Source organism: Lipophrys pholis (assembly GCF_963383615.2).
Source record: "Lipophrys pholis genome assembly, chromosome: 20".
Classification (NCBI taxonomy): domain Eukaryota; kingdom Metazoa; phylum Chordata; class Actinopteri; order Blenniiformes; family Blenniidae; genus Lipophrys; species Lipophrys pholis.
The window spans coordinates 20427316-20445046 of NC_137648.1; the positions used below are offsets into that span (position 1 = coordinate 20427316).

Here is a 17731-nt window from a genome sequence, read left to right on the forward strand (position 1 = left end):
TCTCCGCCGCTGCGAGGAGGTGGCTGCGGCTGCCTGAGCAGCCACACAGAGGCATTTATCAGTGTCAGACACACCGCGCTCAGGACTCGCAGCAACACAGTTGTCAGCATAATTTGGCTCCCTCATAATCTCCGACTCTGCAGCCCTGGGGATTATTCAACTTTTTACCTCCTCTCAGTGAGGACCGATATCTCTAGTCTCTATGTTTCCTCGGGATGCAGGTGGCGCTATCTGGGGTCCGCTTTGTGTTTGACCCGTCCCGTCGGCGGAGAAACTGGTGACCGGTGTCTCATGGGCGAGGAGGAGCAACGCAATCGTAACACGGTCCGCCGGTCGCAGGAGTGATGAGACGGACTTTACGTGGCGCCACCTGAGGCTAACATTGCTTCGTAGGAGACCGCGCCGCTAATAATGCGAGATGACTCTCGCCTGGCCGCTCCTGAAAGCTGAAGTGCGGAAGGAAAGAGGGAATCGGGAATGTTTAAAATATGTTCTCGGTATAAGGATTATCCACGTGGTCTGAATGGAGAAAGATTCGATGAATTTCAGCTAATTGCGTTCTGTATTCAAAAGGGATCCTCAGCAGGGCTATAAGACATAATATGATCGATAAAATCAATAAAATAGAGATATGATATGATTCATACATTTAGTAAGATGATATATATTTGATTTGATGCAATATTATCGATACAACAAGGTAGTCCTTAATTGTGGACATACATACATACGATAGTAATAAATATTTAAAAAGTGGCCTTCGCCTTCAAAATCGAATAATTGACTCGTGCACTTCGTCACTTACTGCTATAGGAGCTATTTAACACTGCAGGAGAAGCAGGACAGGTTTATGTATTCTCAAAAGTGAACCATTTTTATACAAATCATTTGATGAAATGTAATCAAGAGTTCAGTATGAGGTACAAAAGCAGCAGTCCACATTTTCTCATCAGTCGCTGACTCGGCACTGATCAAAGCCGTAATAACAGAGAAGCAGCTGTAAAATATAGTTAGGGACAGTGAAAAACCTAAAAACCATCATTTTTGTCATCAGAAGTGGAAGTGGTCACAATTAAATCACACTGAATTAATCTGTTTGAATCGGTTATTAATTTCTACATTGGCGCGACCATTTATTAAGTGGAGTTCATTTCTTTATTTTTTTTATTCTTTGTGAATACATTAGAGTGCATTTCTAGCTATTAAGTCTTAACGGACTTTCACTGAAAACAACATTCTGGTGTTGTTGCTCACACTTTTAAATGAATGAGAGGTGTTTTCAATATGAATTCATTTGTTAAAGGTTTGTTACGAATGTGACCTGATTTAAAAACATTGGCTGGACTGGAAAATAAAAAGGTAATTTAGAATAAATTGAGTTGGAAGGCCTCCCCGCAATCTGTCTGCCTGTCCGATACTTTTCTATCCGGCGAACCAAACCGGAACAGAAGAAAATCTCCACCAAATTCACCTAATTTGAATGTACCACATGAGAAAATTTGCCTGCTTTGGCAAAAATCGGTCTGATTTGTACGCAGCAGTGGAGAATTTTGGATTATTTTTATTTTTTTCACTTTGTGTGGCGGGTACTCTCCCTCAGCATTACCGTTAATTTTTCGTCCAAATGATCCGGCGGGAACGTGGCTGACCTCAACATCATTACTCTCCATTAGCCTGATGTGCACGTCCGTGCAGACAGCTGGGCGGCATGACACAGCACACACTGTCGGAAAGCATTTCGGGCCTCGCTGTGCTTTCACGAAGGACAAAAGTCGCATTGATATTCCACGCAAAAAGAAAGCCCCGTGTAATTAGAGACTGTGGTGTCGGAGTAAAGTGGCTGTTAAAGACGGGAGGGAGCTCCCACTCCCGAGCGAGTCATGGCTTTATTCTACAAGTGAATTAAAAAAAAATAAAAATAAAATCAGCCGTTCTACGAGTCTTGTATGAGTCCAGCATCTTCAAAGTTGTGTTGACTCCTGACCAGCCATGTGTGGAAACGAAAAAAAAGAAGACGCTATTTCTAATCACTGGGGCTTTTGGAAGAGCGGCAAAAAAATGTACCCAACATGCAGTGAATGTGAGAAGCTGTGATGAATCTGAGGCGCCGTTTACACTGATAAAAATATTCTACTTCATCTACTTTAAGAAAAACAAGCCACTTTTAACATCATTTATTCATGTTGATCAAACAAGATTGTTTCTTGTTAAAAATACTTAATTTTTTTACGGTGAAAATAGAATCCAAGTGAAGTAAAGTCACAGTTTTTCCAGCCTCGGGATCCTTAGATCGTCTTTATAAACTGGATGTTTGATAGATTGTTCGTGGTTTATTTTACCCACGAATATAGCGATTTCCCCGGCTTTGTTTTATATCTTCATTCTACCTGTCTGTGGTGCTCAGGAACGCTGAAGGCTTGTGGTCATTGTAGTATTTGGTGTTTTGAAATACCGACTGAAACACAGTAAAGATCACAAGATTGTTATTTACTGTGTGGATCATTTTAAAAGGATTGGCTGACATCACTTCAACTTTTCATGTTTTCATGTCTCAGAATTTGAACAAATATTTTGGACATCAATACTAGATATATCTGTGTAAACATACTAAGAGTGCCTGACACCATTTTCAAGTGAAAAGAAAAAACGGTGTCATCCACATTGTCTAAATGGGGCCATAGCCTTGTTGTTTCGTTGGCCGGCAGTAAACGTTTAATTTAAACAAATTGGCATTTGAAAACATTTCGTCATACTTCGATATTTGCCCCCAAAAATCTCAAGTCTTTTGTATCCTCTCTTTGTGTGAATGGACGCACCAACTGATGTGAAAGTTGTTCCTCGTGGTCCAGTGACACACTGCCAATAACAGTTTAGTTGTGAAAACATATGTAAGTCAATTTAATGCCTCATTCAAGTGTTGCCTCTTGCATCAAACGGTTTAAATAGTTTGAAATGTGATTATTTGCATTTATTACAAAGCCCGTTATCAATCTGATTACTCACCACGACTAGATGTTTATTCATACCAATCTATATCCATGTTGACTGAAGCTGTGATCCTCAGCTGAAGAAAGTCAGACTCCACCACCTCCATTATTTGGTTATCAGTTGTTATTATAATAATTATCATAATGGATAGTTCCCCCGAACAGCTTGCAGAGCTCACTGAAGATATGACTTGGTATCGTTGGCATGTGGACACGAGAGCATTCCATTCAAAGGTTTACTGCGCTGTTCACACCCATGAGCTATAACAATTATGTCGTGGACAAACCCAGAGCCTCTTGAACTTTGAAATGCAGGAATCGGCTGATTCTGCTTCGGCTGGGCTTTCGTACCCTTGCCCAAATGAGTCGCCTGTCTTCTTCTGAAGCTTTACAGCATTAAGTTTTTAGGTGTTTATTATGCATAGGGAAATCAGGAGTCCACATGCGCATAAAAACTTCACTTCACCCTTGACCTTTGACCAACTTGATCTCAAAATCTTATGGAACCATCCTTGAATGGTTGGACAAATCATCCATGAAAATGTCATGCAATCCGGGTGAATGGTTAGTTAACTACATAATAATAATAATAATAATAATAATAATAATAATAATAATAATAATAATAATAATAATAATAATAATAATAATAATAATAAAAATCATCATCATAATAATAATAATAATAATAATAATAATAATAATACATTTACTTTCATTTAAAAATCGCAAAGTGCTACAAGCACATTAAAAGGAAGAAGACATACATACATACATACATACATACATACATACATACATACATACATACATACATACATACATACATACATACATACAAACAAACAAACCAACAAATAAATAATTAAATAAATCAATACACGCACCTATGACTTGACTTAACTTGACCAAGATGAAATGACTTGAGACTGTATAATAATACTGGACACAGTGATCATGTTGTTTTCTTTAAAGACCAACAGCAGTTTCAAATAGTTATTTTTCAATGGACAGTTATTCTAAGAACATAAGGAAAGGAAGTTTCTTTTAAATTGTCATTGTGCAATTGTTAACAGCGCCACAACAAAATTATGTTGGTACACCCATCTAAAGATAAAAATATCAATATAAGATATTTTTTATCTCATATTCGGATTTCTATCACCAAGTTTGCATCCGCATTGTGTAAAACCCATCACGATGTCTATTCTTGTTTCTTTTCTGAATCTAAGCCAAACAACCCTTTTAACCAAAGTTGTTGACTCACAAAAACAGCAGAAAGGATGCAAAAAGAACGATTTGTCCCGGTAGTTGGAAAGTCTTGCTGCAGAGGTACTTTTGCGTTCCCATTATGTAATGCTCCCCTTAAGGGCACTTACCTGAGCCGGGGTTGTGTTTAGCTGTGTCGGAGGATGTGTGAGAGGTGGAGGTGGAGGCCACTCTCTGGTCGGAGCTCATGTTGTCCTGACCCATCGAGTTGGATTTCCTTGGCTTCTTGTCCGTCAGGTGCAGCGGGGAGCTCTTCTTCGGGGGCGGCGGTGGTCGTCGAGGCCTGGCCGTGGCGTTGACCTTCAGCCAGGCTTGGGCTTTGTACTCCACAATCTCATCGTAGTTGGCCCGTGTCACGCGGCACTCGTACAGTCCCTCGTCGTTCTTGCCGACTCTGGAGATCTGCAGCTTGTGCGATATGTCATTTCCTTGGACTTTCACTGTCTGTTGGAGTAATTAAAGGGGACCACATTGTCACAACAGTAAGAGGCATGATAAAATACCACAAGGTCTCATGAATCATGAATATGCATGAGTCTCATTGCATGGCTTCTGGATGTGAAATTCTCAAAATCTCAGCTTGAGGGTCAGCCTCAGAGAAACCTATTAAACTGGTATCGCTGGAGAAAATATCTCCTACTTACTGGTGCGAGCACGCAATCTGATAAAACTTTCTATCACTGCTCATGTAATTTTATAAACCAATTTCCGGATCAAAGTTAATTTTCTGGAAAGTGAACTGAGGAAAAAGTTGTTATAGATAAACTTACAATGTATGCTTTTGTCACTTTTCGAAATTAAGATGCTCAATCACGGTGACACAGCGATTTTGTAAATCTAATATTACCAGAAAGCCGTCCTGATCATCGAATTGCAACGTCGCTCGCAACGGCTGAAAAACAAATGAGAGCTTAATGGAGGCAATAAAGAATAATGTTTGATGAGAGACGAATTTTGATAGTCCCACCATATATATACTCACTTCAACCTTGAGAATATTCGTCAGAAATCATCTTTTACTCTGTGAGTCTGAGCACCAGAGCAATAGATTAATGCATTTCATTTTTAAAATACACAGTGTTTCCCTCAGGGACCTTTTTAACACACTGAAGAGGGTCCATGCGAGACTACTATGGCCTCCCAGAATCCTGTGGGAAAACGCAGTGGAGCACTGGGAAAATATGGCCTAATAATCCTAACATTAGAATACTAAAAATGACATTCCACCATTGGCTTTATGTGGTGGCTTTCCACTTTTACTATCATGGAAATTCAACGTGTGTGAATTTTTAAAAAATGGTTGACGACAACAATTATTGGAGGCCAAATCCATTCGGGTGTTTATGATGTTTGTTTCAATCATATTCAAAAGTGACATTTAACAAGTTGAGTAAAAAGGGAGGCTCAGAAGGGGGAACCAACTTCGTGCAAATGGGAGAATGCGCAATTTTGAGAAAACGCTCCAACTCCAACTCCGTCTCTGTAGAAACGGGGCGAGAACAACATTTCCTGATGCGATGCTACTGCACATGCGCACCAGGTTCGTAGTAACTAGTTGTTCTGCACATGCTCAGTAGATGGACAATAAGAACAATGTTTGCATCCAGAGTGTCGTGACTCCCAGTCCATATTCTCCTGGGACTTTATAGTTTAGTAGTTGAGATTAGGGATGCGCAGATACCACTTTTTTACTACTCACATGAGTGGACATTCTTGCAATGCCCAATGCAAGCTGTGCACTGCAACTCTGTGAAAAGACTCTTTTATTCCAACCATGCTTAACCCCGAGGCTGTTATTTTTAAATTTCCACTAGGAAAAAAAAAAAAAAGGAAAAAAAAAAGAAAAATCTCCAAATTCAATCACGACTTGAATGCCAAAAATTAACAACCTTGGGCTCTTTGGATAGGAGACACCTGGGAGAATTTAGAGATACAATGAGTCTCTATCTTCCCATCACCAGGCAAGAGCTGTCCATTTGAGAAATGAATATATTACAATGAGCATTTGACACCAATTGGGGAGGGGTAAAAAAAAAAAAAAAAAGCAACTCAAAATGTGTTGGAGCAGAACTGAAACACGAAAATACTACATTTATTTTTGGAGCTACAAAAATCATTTGGGAAGGGTTTGGAACTCAAAAATCAGCTTCATTGGAGTGAAATGGATAAAGAAGCTTGAGTTTTTGGTGTTTGCTGGTGGATATCTTTATTGTAAAGTAATTTATCTTTCAAATTGCGTCTCATACTGTGGTATCTGTTAGGCATCTTTGACACGACACGTGTAAAAGTGAAAAGGCATTTTTACGTTTCAGAAAAGTTCCTTGTTCACAAAGCAGCATTTTCAAAACAATGTCCGTTTACACGGTAATGTCAGAAAGGCTGAAAACGATGTGGTTTTCCTGGAGGGACACTTGTGGGTGCTGTTGGTTGTTTTTGTAATGAAAGTACACAGACATACACTCAGAGAAAAATGTGCTTTAAACAAACAATGGGAGTACACAAATATTTGTATAGACAGTCGACCAAGTTGGATTGTTATTAAGGTGACTGTCAATTATGAAACTACCAAGTCCAGGAGAATATGGACTGAGAGTCATGACACGATGGAGGCCGCCATGTTTGCTATAGTTTATCTACTCACACACGTGCAGAAGAACTATTTAGTACGCCCTGGTGCACATGAGCAGTACAAGCGTTTCGAAAAAGTTGTGTTTAGCTGCGTTTGCATGGAGACGGAGCCAGAGCACTTTCAAAAAGCTCCACCTTGAAAGCCGTTTTCAAACAAATTGTGTCTCCAGTGGCTCAAGTTTACCCTTTACACTTTGTGTAAATGGGACCTTAATGAAAAGCTTGAAATTGCAAAAATCAACTGAATAATAATAACAATTGCATTCTGAGTGCAGAAGCGTCACGAGACAGGAAGTACTGTGTGAGTATGCGCATGCTGTGCCCAACACGGCCAGAGAGCACAGAGAGTGAATGCTGGACACCTCAGGCACTCAACTAACACTTATTGTCACCGTGTGACACATGCGCGCAAAAACTTCAGGATAATGAGGTAGTGGAGGAGATGGGAGGTTTTGGGTGTAATTTCCATCAGCGACAGTTGTTGAAAATTCTGCAATGACACATTACCTTACCTCATAATGCCTTAATGCACTCTTTTATACTTCAACAAAAAGGCTAAAAAACAGCGTCTCTGTCCACGCAGGCAAAATAACATGTTAGCATCTGAACAAAACCACATTCTCTGACTCATTGGGAACGTTAGCCAAGGAAAGTACTTCTGTTTAATTTAATTTCCTGTGTCGAGTTTTTTCCATTTTTCCAGGTCGTCTGGTTTACTCCCACAATTCTCTTCAAGAAGTGTCTTTCTTATTCACTCTGTACCATGAGAAAAAGTGAACTATTGAAGAACAAGTTATCTTTTTAACACTTTCACAGTGTGGTTACCCAAAAACGAACCTAAACCTTCTGCACAGTACTTTGTCAGGCTGTCTGCATTGTTCTTGTTCCCATTAGGGCGAGCGGCAAAGAAAAAAAAAACAACCTAACAAACGCCGCACTGATTAATGGCTGGAATTCACAAAAAACAGCATCACTACTACGGCGACGTCAAGATGACACAACCAGCGCCACAGAGGAACAATGACCCCGTTTGTAATAAAGCCGCATTTACAATTTTAGCTTAATCTCGAATCTGTCACTTCCAATTGCACACATGTGTGAGGTCAATGGTTGCAAGGCTGTGTGGCACACTGGGCACATTCAGAGTGGCAGCAGGGGGAGAAAAAGGGGGCGGAATGGTTGCCGGAGCATGAGTGCAGGAATGGAACTACTCTGACAGTAATAATACGCTGCCACTGATTTCACTGATTAGCTCCTTTGTCTGCCTGAAGGTGTATTATTCCCCGAAATCAGCTGCCGTTGTATTTTCGCCGAGGGAGATGCTGCCAGCCGGGAGCACGACGGCATGCGGCTGGTGCATTGCTCCCGTATGTTCACATGGCGCTTGCTCAACTTACACTTATTTTCGTCCCCTCGTCGTCAGGATCGGGCTCCGGTATCATCTCCATCTGGCAAAAGAAAAAGAGAGAGAGAGAGAGAGAGAGAGAGAGCGTTAGCATAGCAATCATCGCCTGCTGTGTAAAGTGCAACCCCAAGGACACAGTCTCAGCCAAAGTTAATGCAAGTCTAGTGTCGGACTGCCGGAAACCAACTGAAGAGAAAAGGCATCGTCTTTCCACCAAGAGTTATAAATCTTTCAAAGAGACATCAACACACAGTTTACGGACCGAGCGACTGCAGTACTGCTGTTCCCCCCCCTCCCCCCACCCCCTTTTAAGGCGAATGCCACTCTTGCCACTGTTTTTGAATTATTTTTAGATTCTTTGAGTGCTTCTGTGGAGAAATTTAAGATGGCATCCGGAATTTAGGCGAGCGTAAAAGAGGTGGTGGTGGTGGGGTAAACACCAGGTTCAAACCGGGATGCTGTGGGACCAACGTAACAGCGACGAGAGACGAATCCGCTCCGGGCCACGAAACAATATTACACAAGCAAAGTTCAAACTCACAAAACTTTTCACAAGTCCAATCCAAACAACTGAATAGCAACAAACCCTCCGAAGTCCCTCCATTGGAGCTCTGCTGGCGTCGTTCTGACATGGTGGCAAACACAAGGCCTCCAGCCTAAATCATGGAGTGGGCATTGATTTTCAAGGCCATAATTTATTTCTCCCACATTGCATGCCAAGTGGACGCATGCCCGAATGAAAAAAAAACATTGCCTGCCGACTACAAAGCTGAAGAGCGGTGCAGGAGAAACGGCTCGGGGTGAGGAGGAAGCTCCTCCAGAGGCAATGGAAGCGATTGGCTCTAGAGAGGGAAGGGCAGGAGCGGGATAAGGCGACTACTTAGGAGCACTCGCTGCAGCAGGCGCGTCTTCAAGTGCTGTAATTACCTCAGAGGAACCGGGCCGCTTTTACTCAGGAGGACGTCGGGCAGACAGGTGATTAACGAGCAGAATTAGGAGCCGTAGCTTTTTCTCTCGTCCGCATGTATGCACGACTTCTACATCGCGACTCCTCGGACGGAGCTGGCATCCGCCATTGTATCGGGGAGACGTCTTCAACGGCCAGGCAGGATTAATTGCCCCCAGTCTTGGCTTTGGGACCGCTTCGAGTCATCAATTTCAGCCTCCTCTTCCTTTACAAACCACTATAACAGAAGTTATATGGGCTGGGGTGTGCAGTCTATATATGTCACCTGTGGAGGATCAAATGGAGGGGGGGCCGCTGTGTTCGGGAAAACAAAACTGGAAGAGTGCAACGCTTTAATTGCATCTCAAACATTTCATTATGGAGAATTCTATGGGCCTATTAAAATGCCTTTTTATCACAACAGAGCTGAACTGTTCTTCTGCAGCTTCCAGCAACTAATCCATTCGCACAGTTTCTAGTCAAATGGAATGAGCTGTTGTCATTTTGTTTTGTTTTACTCAAAATCCATTTCTTACTTTTCTCTGAGAAAACGTTGCCATTGCACTCGGGAATCGCTCTCTTTGTGGAGATGACGAGTAAGTGACATACGAATGATCTTATTGTCAATCTACAGTCGCCTGCCACGTTTCTTGGTTATCCTACGTGAGTTAAACCTGTTACCAAATACACACACTTGGGCAGCACCAGCGATCACGAGAAGGGAAATGAGTGCATGTGGATAGAAAGTCATAAAAAATAAAAATAAAAATGTTATTGGATTTCACGCAGACTTTCAAAATGTCCAATTGTTTTTTATCTGGAGGCTTTATGATTTATGAGGATTTCTGAGAAAGTTAATATTTATATGTCTCTTATTTCAAGTTCATTGAGTTGGATGCCTCTTTCTGTGAGAATAATGGCACAACTTCAGCAAGAAACTTTATTTTATCCTCACATAAATACCGATGTGGTTGGCTCTTTGCCGCATTATTTAATCTCTGTGATAATATTCACATTGTAGGCTTGTCCGTCAACATATTTGTCAGGAATTCATCAGATTCTGGGACTGAATGACAGCGTCCACCCAGAAGCAGTGAGAAATCCTTCTCATTCAGACACAATTCTAACATAATTCATGATGCCAATTACCATTAAATCGGTGCATAACACCATTATTTCTTGATTTTTGAGACTTCAGAACCATTGAAATACACTTGGGTCATCAAGGAATGATGTCATCTGACAGATTCAAGTTTACACCTGGTCCAAATGTGTTTCAAATAACCGTCATTCCACCGCCAGTTGAGAAACATTTCAAAGAATATTTACAGAGAAAAACAAACAATTCCACGTGAGCGATACGGTGGAAAGGTAAAACTCCCATAGAAGAAATCTGCAGAACCTGCTGAAATCTGGTATACCAGTTGGGGTTCAGCGATAGGAGGAGAGGAAATGATTGGACAGATTATGGGAAGGGATTCAAACCCTGGTTCGAGGTGCGGGGTAGGGTGGCTTGCAGGCCAGAAAGTACGGGCAAGGGACCTTCCAGTCGTCTGCACTAAGACCTTGACACTATTAAAGCAAACACCCACAGAGGACGTTATACTAAACGAGGTAGATTCTATCAGATTATTAAGAACAGAACCAGAATTCATTATCACAGTATAAGGTGGAAGTCTGGAGATAAAAAAGCACCTGAAAAGCCGTGAGTCACCTGTTATCCATTCCCCCGTCATCCCACAGACGCACAACAGCCGTCGCTCCCCAGTTTGTTGTCTGGCAGATTGTTGCTTCATTAATGTTTTAGATGTTGTTGCTTTCTCGCCATCCTGTACCTGTTCTGCTCAGACACTTTCCCGCCCGCGAGCTTTCCCGACTCCTTTAAATAAAGTCAGACGGAACTGTGTGAAGGTCTGCCCTCAGGTCCACCTTCTGTAGCCTGGCGTGAACCCTCGCACATGCACACAGCAGTCTAATCAACAGACGGGCTAATCAGCCTGACGATGTCAGCGGGGCTGTCTTGTGCTGGGGAGTGTACACATTTCTCAGGATAAGTCGCAGATTAGGGGCATGGCATATTGGCACTTGACAGTTTGTCTCCCAGACAACGGGCCTCGAAACGACGCTGGAACTGGAGTTATATTTGGAGTTCCAGCCGGATGAGCTTGGTGACGTACTTGAACACAACATCTTAGAAAATAGTCTTTTTTTCTGAGTTTAGGTCGCGATTATAATTTCACCAGCTTCCCAAGATTTACCGGCAACGTTTCAAGAGAAAACGCTCCATTTTTGCGTCAGAAAAGTTTAATGTATACACAACTACGTTTTGAAAACCATGCCTGTTTACACGGAAACGTCAGAAATGCTGAAAATGATGTAGTTTTCATGTTGGGTCACTAGTGGGTGCTGTTGGTTGTTTTTGTAATGACACCACACACACACATGCAGCATAGAACAATGACCTCTAAACATTAACAATGGGAGAACACGGACATTTTACTGGACAGACGACCAAGTTGGACCGCTATTACGGTGACTGTCTAAATAAAACTACCAAGTCCCAGCAGAATATGGACTTGGAGTCATGACACCACAGAGGAAAACATTGTTCCTAACGTCCATCTACTGAGCATGCGCAGAAGAACTATTTACCGTTGTGGTGCGTTTCAGAAAAGTTCCACTCAGACGGAGCGTTTTGAAACGTTGGGTTTTCAGAGACGCCGAGCCCTTTTCACTGGAAAGCATTGCCGTGCAGTAAAAGTCTCTTAAGGTAGACCAACAATACAATAGCTTGACAAATAAGGTATGAAATGTCAAAATTACTAACATTTCAGGTGACTTATTGTTATTATCCTTTAAAGTAAATTAGGTAATTTTTCAAGCTATTTTTAAAGTATGAATTGTTGAATAGTAATAATATTCTACGGCCACACAAAGACAATATTTTTACTAAAATCCATTCAAGCTTCAAGGTTGCAAATGCCACTGCAGACATTACTGTGTAGACCAGAAAACAAGCCTGTCACCATCTGCTGTATTTTGCTTAAACTGATCAAAGCGCCCCCCCCCCCCCCCCAAAAAAAAAATAAAGAAAAAACTAAATGTGTAACTGGGGGATAATTAACTTCTGTCTGGGAGCAACGAGCTGCTCTGCTTTGATTTTTGTCATCGTGTTTATCATTCTAAACCCGAGAGAAAAATCTCTTCCTCTGACCTTTCATCTTCGTGTATCTGTTATTGGATTGTACGTTCTGATTCTTTGTCCGGAAACTGGCTGGAAAAGCACCTTGTATTCATATTAGTGATCATAATGACTAAGGGGTTGTGTCGCTCAAGTAACACTGCCATTGTTGCTGTGAACAGTGGCTTCATCTCCTGCCATCTTGGCTATTTGTGCTTGTTTAAGCCACAGCACGCCCTCCAAATCAGCTCCCTCTGCTTGCACATTTACCAACAAAGACATTCGCGGTCGGGATTCGTTTTCCCGGCCTCCTCTTTAATTTCAGATCGATTTTAACTTCCTTGAAGCTTTGAAGCACAGTTTGACCTCGCTGGTCTTTGTTTTGTGTCCGCTCGCTGTGCTTTGCTCAACATGCAACATGAGCACACAGATTTCTTTTCCTTTTTTTTAATTTTTTTATTAACGGCACATTAGGAATATCTCGGTGTCTGCAAAGGAATTAATCAAACAAGAGAATTCAGGTTTTAGTGATTGGTTTGGATTATATATGAAAATATAACATTATTTCCATCCTATCTAGTGTATCTATATCCAATTCAAAACAGGAATCGCAGGATGCATTTATTTTAATCTTAACTAAAAGTTTACGAAAGCACAATGATGACAATCAAACATGATGACATTATACTGTAATGGAACACTATAATGTCAGTTTACCAGGCAACAAGTTGACGCTTTTGTTTGTTTTTGTCAAGAAACCACACGTACACATGCATGCAGAGAACGATACGCTATAAACACTAACAGTGGGAGAACACGGACATTCAGATGGCCGGACGACCCAAGTTGGATAGTTACTACGGGCTGACCGTCAACTAAAGAACTTTTCAAAAGGTGTGAACAGATACTGAAAAGGCTGCGATGGTTTTCCATTATTTATCATTTCTGATGATGACGGTATCGTTAAAGCACGTTAAAGCTACAGAATGTTGGAAAAAAAAACACTTGGACTTTGACGTGAATTAAACTATTTCAATTTGCTTGGCCCGAAGTACTTCAAGTCAAATGAATGTCAACTGTGAAAAATATCAATACCTATTGACAGCAAACAACTACCTTGTTGTTTGCTGTCATGCTTGTTCTTTTTACTACATACCCTACTTATAGCTTTATTTGCTCCCTTGTATATATAAAAATTTGATCTTTTTGTCTACTTCTATGTTTTACTTTGCACCACAGTCAATAATGGAGAATGTTCAAGTATTTTTCTCTAAACTGCCCTTGCTTCATTGTGTTATTGTGTTGCCGGGCTCTCTGTGTAGTGTTGGCCCGCAATAAGTTGCACTGGATCTTTTCTAATGGTATTTCTGATGGTTCAATACAAATCGTGTGGACGCTGGCCCACTCTGCCTGCAGCAGGCAGCCATGTGCTCACTCTGTCGTCAGGCTCGCACAGAAGGTCTCACCTTCTCCCGCACACTTAAAGCACTAATGGTGACTCAAACCCACTCAGCGCTGTGCCGCAGAGGTGGAGGTTAAGAAGCGCAGTGGGCGCCTGATGCTCGCGGCTCAGTGTGGCGGCGTGCACTCCTGTCTCCGGCCATTCGCTGCCACAAACCTGAATGCGCGGCTCAACCCAGCCGGACTGGGCTGCCGCTGCTGATTTCAGCTCTCAGACAGGGCTCGCCGACTGCAGCCCGTACGCCGGGAAAGCAGAAAACAAAAATGACTCTGGAGACCGTTTGGGAGCCTCTGGGCCCATCAGACTCATTTGTGCTAAAGACTCCAAGCAAAGTCAGCGCTTGTGTTCAGAGCAGTGTATGTTAGGTTTTTGATTGGATAATTATGCATATTTTGTAGTTTCTAACGTGGACTGGCAGAATTTTTTCTTTAAAATGCACACACAGAGCAATGCTTCCCAACACAACAGATACTATATCTAAAAAAATAAAATGCAATATTCCTTGAATTTATTGATTTTTGTGTTACCAACCTATCAAAAAAGACAATAAAGTATGTTTCCATGCACTGTAAATTGAACTGCTTTGAAATTTTGCGAAATTTGAAATCACCAGAATTATGTTAATAGCTATTTTTAAATTCATTTGAAGCTTGGTGGCTCTAGAACAAATGTCAGAATCTATAGTGGGAAAATAATTTGAAAAAAAACCCTCCTATGCTACTGCAAATTGCACAATTCATGAAAGAAACTGAGAAATAAAACTGCTATTGCATTACTAAAAATCATTATATGTTCATATATTGTGCATCACTAATTTAGAAGCACACTCACATAGTGTAAATATCAAAAAAGTATCCTCTCATCATTCACTAATCTGATAATATTTGTATTTACCGAGGGCTGGCGAGGCAAATGGTGCTAACCGATAAGTTATACCAAAATTATGTGACTATGAGAAAATACTACAGGAGGATTTTCACAAAAATATGAGTCGTCTTACGTGCATTCTATTTCTATGCTGCTTTTAAAAAAAAAGGCAACAATCGAGAGTAAAATATACCAAAGCTACAAGGGTTAGCCATGCCACTATAGATAAACACAAACAACCTTCAAGCCAAAGAGAGACAGTGATCAGCTATAAACAGAGATCACCATATAACCTCAAGAAGTGTAGATATTTCACTCGAGAGCTCAGAGAGCCACGAAGGAGTAACCATGTCACCTGTCAGTGTATAGATGGCCACGTTACTACAGACTGACAGACTTGTAGCTATAGAAAGAGCTCCAGTCATTTACCGATCGAAAAAATAATAATATAGGTAAAAAGATGAAGCTTTGTCCAAAAAGATAATCAAGTTTATATACTTATAGAGGCGTTGCGGTAAGTAGGCCTCTCTGTGTCGTCCCATGAAAACCATAAGAGTGGACAAGAATTTTGCACCTATACACTCATTAACTTAACTTTACACTTGAGAATTCAATTGTTGGGTTATGTATGTTGGATCAATTAGTGTTAAGACTATCCATTGAAAAAAAGGGCTGAGCAGTTCGACCCTCTGTATGAAGGGGTAAAGGCAAATTACTTTTTAATAGTTGTGCAAGGGAAAATGAGTCACGATGCCAGTCACATTTGTAAAAGGGAAAGGCCACTGTTATTTTTAGTAACATATAATTTCATACAACTAAAGAGAGGATTTTTTTTTTTTCTTTCTTGAGCCATGCAAATGATTCTACGCATTTATTATAATACGACTCTATACATTTATTATGATCCTGTAATATCTATGAAGCAGAAGTGGCAATATGGAAGTTGTAATTAACTTTAGTATTATAATCATTTTAATCAAGTTAATTTGACCTGTTAAGGGTGTATTTAATTGACTCTAAATTTGAAAGCCAGATACTTTATCTGCTATAATTGCTTTTCGGTTGACTTTCATCATTTGGGGACTTACCTGAATGGCCAATCACACGTAAGTGACAAATCTGTCATCAAGGCTATCAGGACTGTGAGTTTAATTACACAGAATCTTCAATATCTTTAGTATCTTTAGTTGCAATCTGTTATGTGGGTTTATTAACATGCGAGAAAGGAATTAACTTATAGAAACCAACAAATCTATGTGGTGCTACACTTAAGAAATTTGAAGTTTTCAAAAATAAAGTTGTTTTTTTTCCTCTTTTTTTGGCCCACAGGCCTTAAGTTTCACACCCCAGTTCTAGAAAGTCATTTCACATCCTTATGAGCACAAAAGCAAGCGATAATAATGCTGTTTACCTCAGTTTAAAAACACATATATATTAAAAATGGAGCAACAGAACCATAGATTGACGACCCAAACACCATTGGCTCATGATTTTGAACCGATGTGATATATTTTCCACCCAAAAAGGTAAAAAAAATAAAATAAAGTGTGACAATAAGAAGTTTCAAAAGTTGGCCTGAGTTAAGAGTTGAGACTGACAAAATGAATAAAATATGTTCCGTTCATGATGCGGTTATCAGACAATGTGCACAAGCTGACAATTTGCCTTATTAAAGCAGATGTTGTGAAGCACTAATGGTTATTTATACTGGCGAGCATGAAAGTTTAGGTTTTAGTGGGCTATAATTCTCCTCTCATTCTCATTGAGGTTTGAGTTGATTTAGTTTTGCACAGCTGTTTTATCGACGTGAAAAGCAGAGAGTCGCGTGTTATTCAAGCAACTTGGCCCATTTCTTCATTCTTATGCAGGAAGGTGGAAGCGAATGTCTGTGTACTCAGAGGCGTGCATGGCTGATTGGTTAAACAGTTAATGCTTGTTTCTCAGCATCACAAATAGGAATCAGTTTGTTTTCGATGTAATCACTCCACTGGAGAAATGCGAAGCCGCATTAACCAAAGACTTTCTATTATAAACTGCGTCAAACCGTGGCGGCTGCTATCGGTGCAAGCGACACCCACTTTAACCCCCTTTCAAGTGAAAACAGAAAACTTTCATTGTGTTTTGAGGGTCTGCTTACACGACAAAGGGTGCTCATAGTCACTGAAACCCCCATGATGAGTGTAGAATTAGGTCAAATGAAAGTTGTTATTTTTTTAGTGTAAAAGTATCTGGAGAATAACCATCTTACATCATTACAATGCTCTCAAATTAAAAGACAGGACCGTCATCAAAACAAACACGTTTTTATAGTCAGGCTTGTTCCTACCTTTTTATGAACATCACTGGTACACGATCGCTCGCTCCGATTTGTGTATTTAAATAACCTCAATGTGCTGCACCAGCTGTCATAATCAGTCCTGATAAAGTCTTAGATTCATCTAGCACAAGCTCGCGACCATGGCAAATTACATGGTTATTTGACATTTCATTAAATTTATTACAGTGCTGTAATATGAGCGTCTTTAATATGAAACAAGAGGGATTGAAGGTCGCTGCCTGCATAGAGGCATCTGGTAGAAATAAAATGATGAACCTCAATTTGAGCTTGTAGTACTTCAATATTCAAGCAGTTCTTCTGACGCTTATTTAATTAATCTCTCTAAGTTTTAATCTTTGGATCTGGAGTTTCTACATCAGTACATGCAAGCATTTAGATTTGGACTAAAATAAGACGAGCTGTCCACTACAGTTACTCAATACTGGCACCTGAAGCACACAAGTGAGATTACCTTAATTTGACATACTGCACTTTTGAAGGGTCAAAATACACAAAATTCCCTTTCTAATGGTATTCCAATCATGATAATCTTCCCCATACCTGGAATGACGCCCCAGAAGTGAATAAAGTCTGTCCTCTCTCTCCCTGGCTTGTTTCAGTTTTTAGAAAGTGTGTTGCTCCAACCAGCCAATCAGAAATCAAACCCTA

General features: G+C 40.6%; 1 protein-coding gene across 1 annotated transcript in view; it reads right to left on the minus strand.

The window, feature by feature from the left end:
• The window catches only part of vstm2a (V-set and transmembrane domain containing 2A), a 106878-nt gene that overhangs the window by 20047 nt on the left and 69100 nt on the right, over nucleotides 1-17731 (minus strand). Inside the window, exons 3-4 of the mRNA XM_080489776.1 lie at nucleotides 8282-8332; nucleotides 4367-4700 (exon numbers count right to left, since the gene is read on the minus strand). Of these exons, the coding sequence (XP_080345902.1) occupies nucleotides 4367-4700; nucleotides 8282-8332 (385 nt within the window). The remainder of the gene's footprint in view (nucleotides 1-4366; nucleotides 4701-8281; nucleotides 8333-17731) is intronic.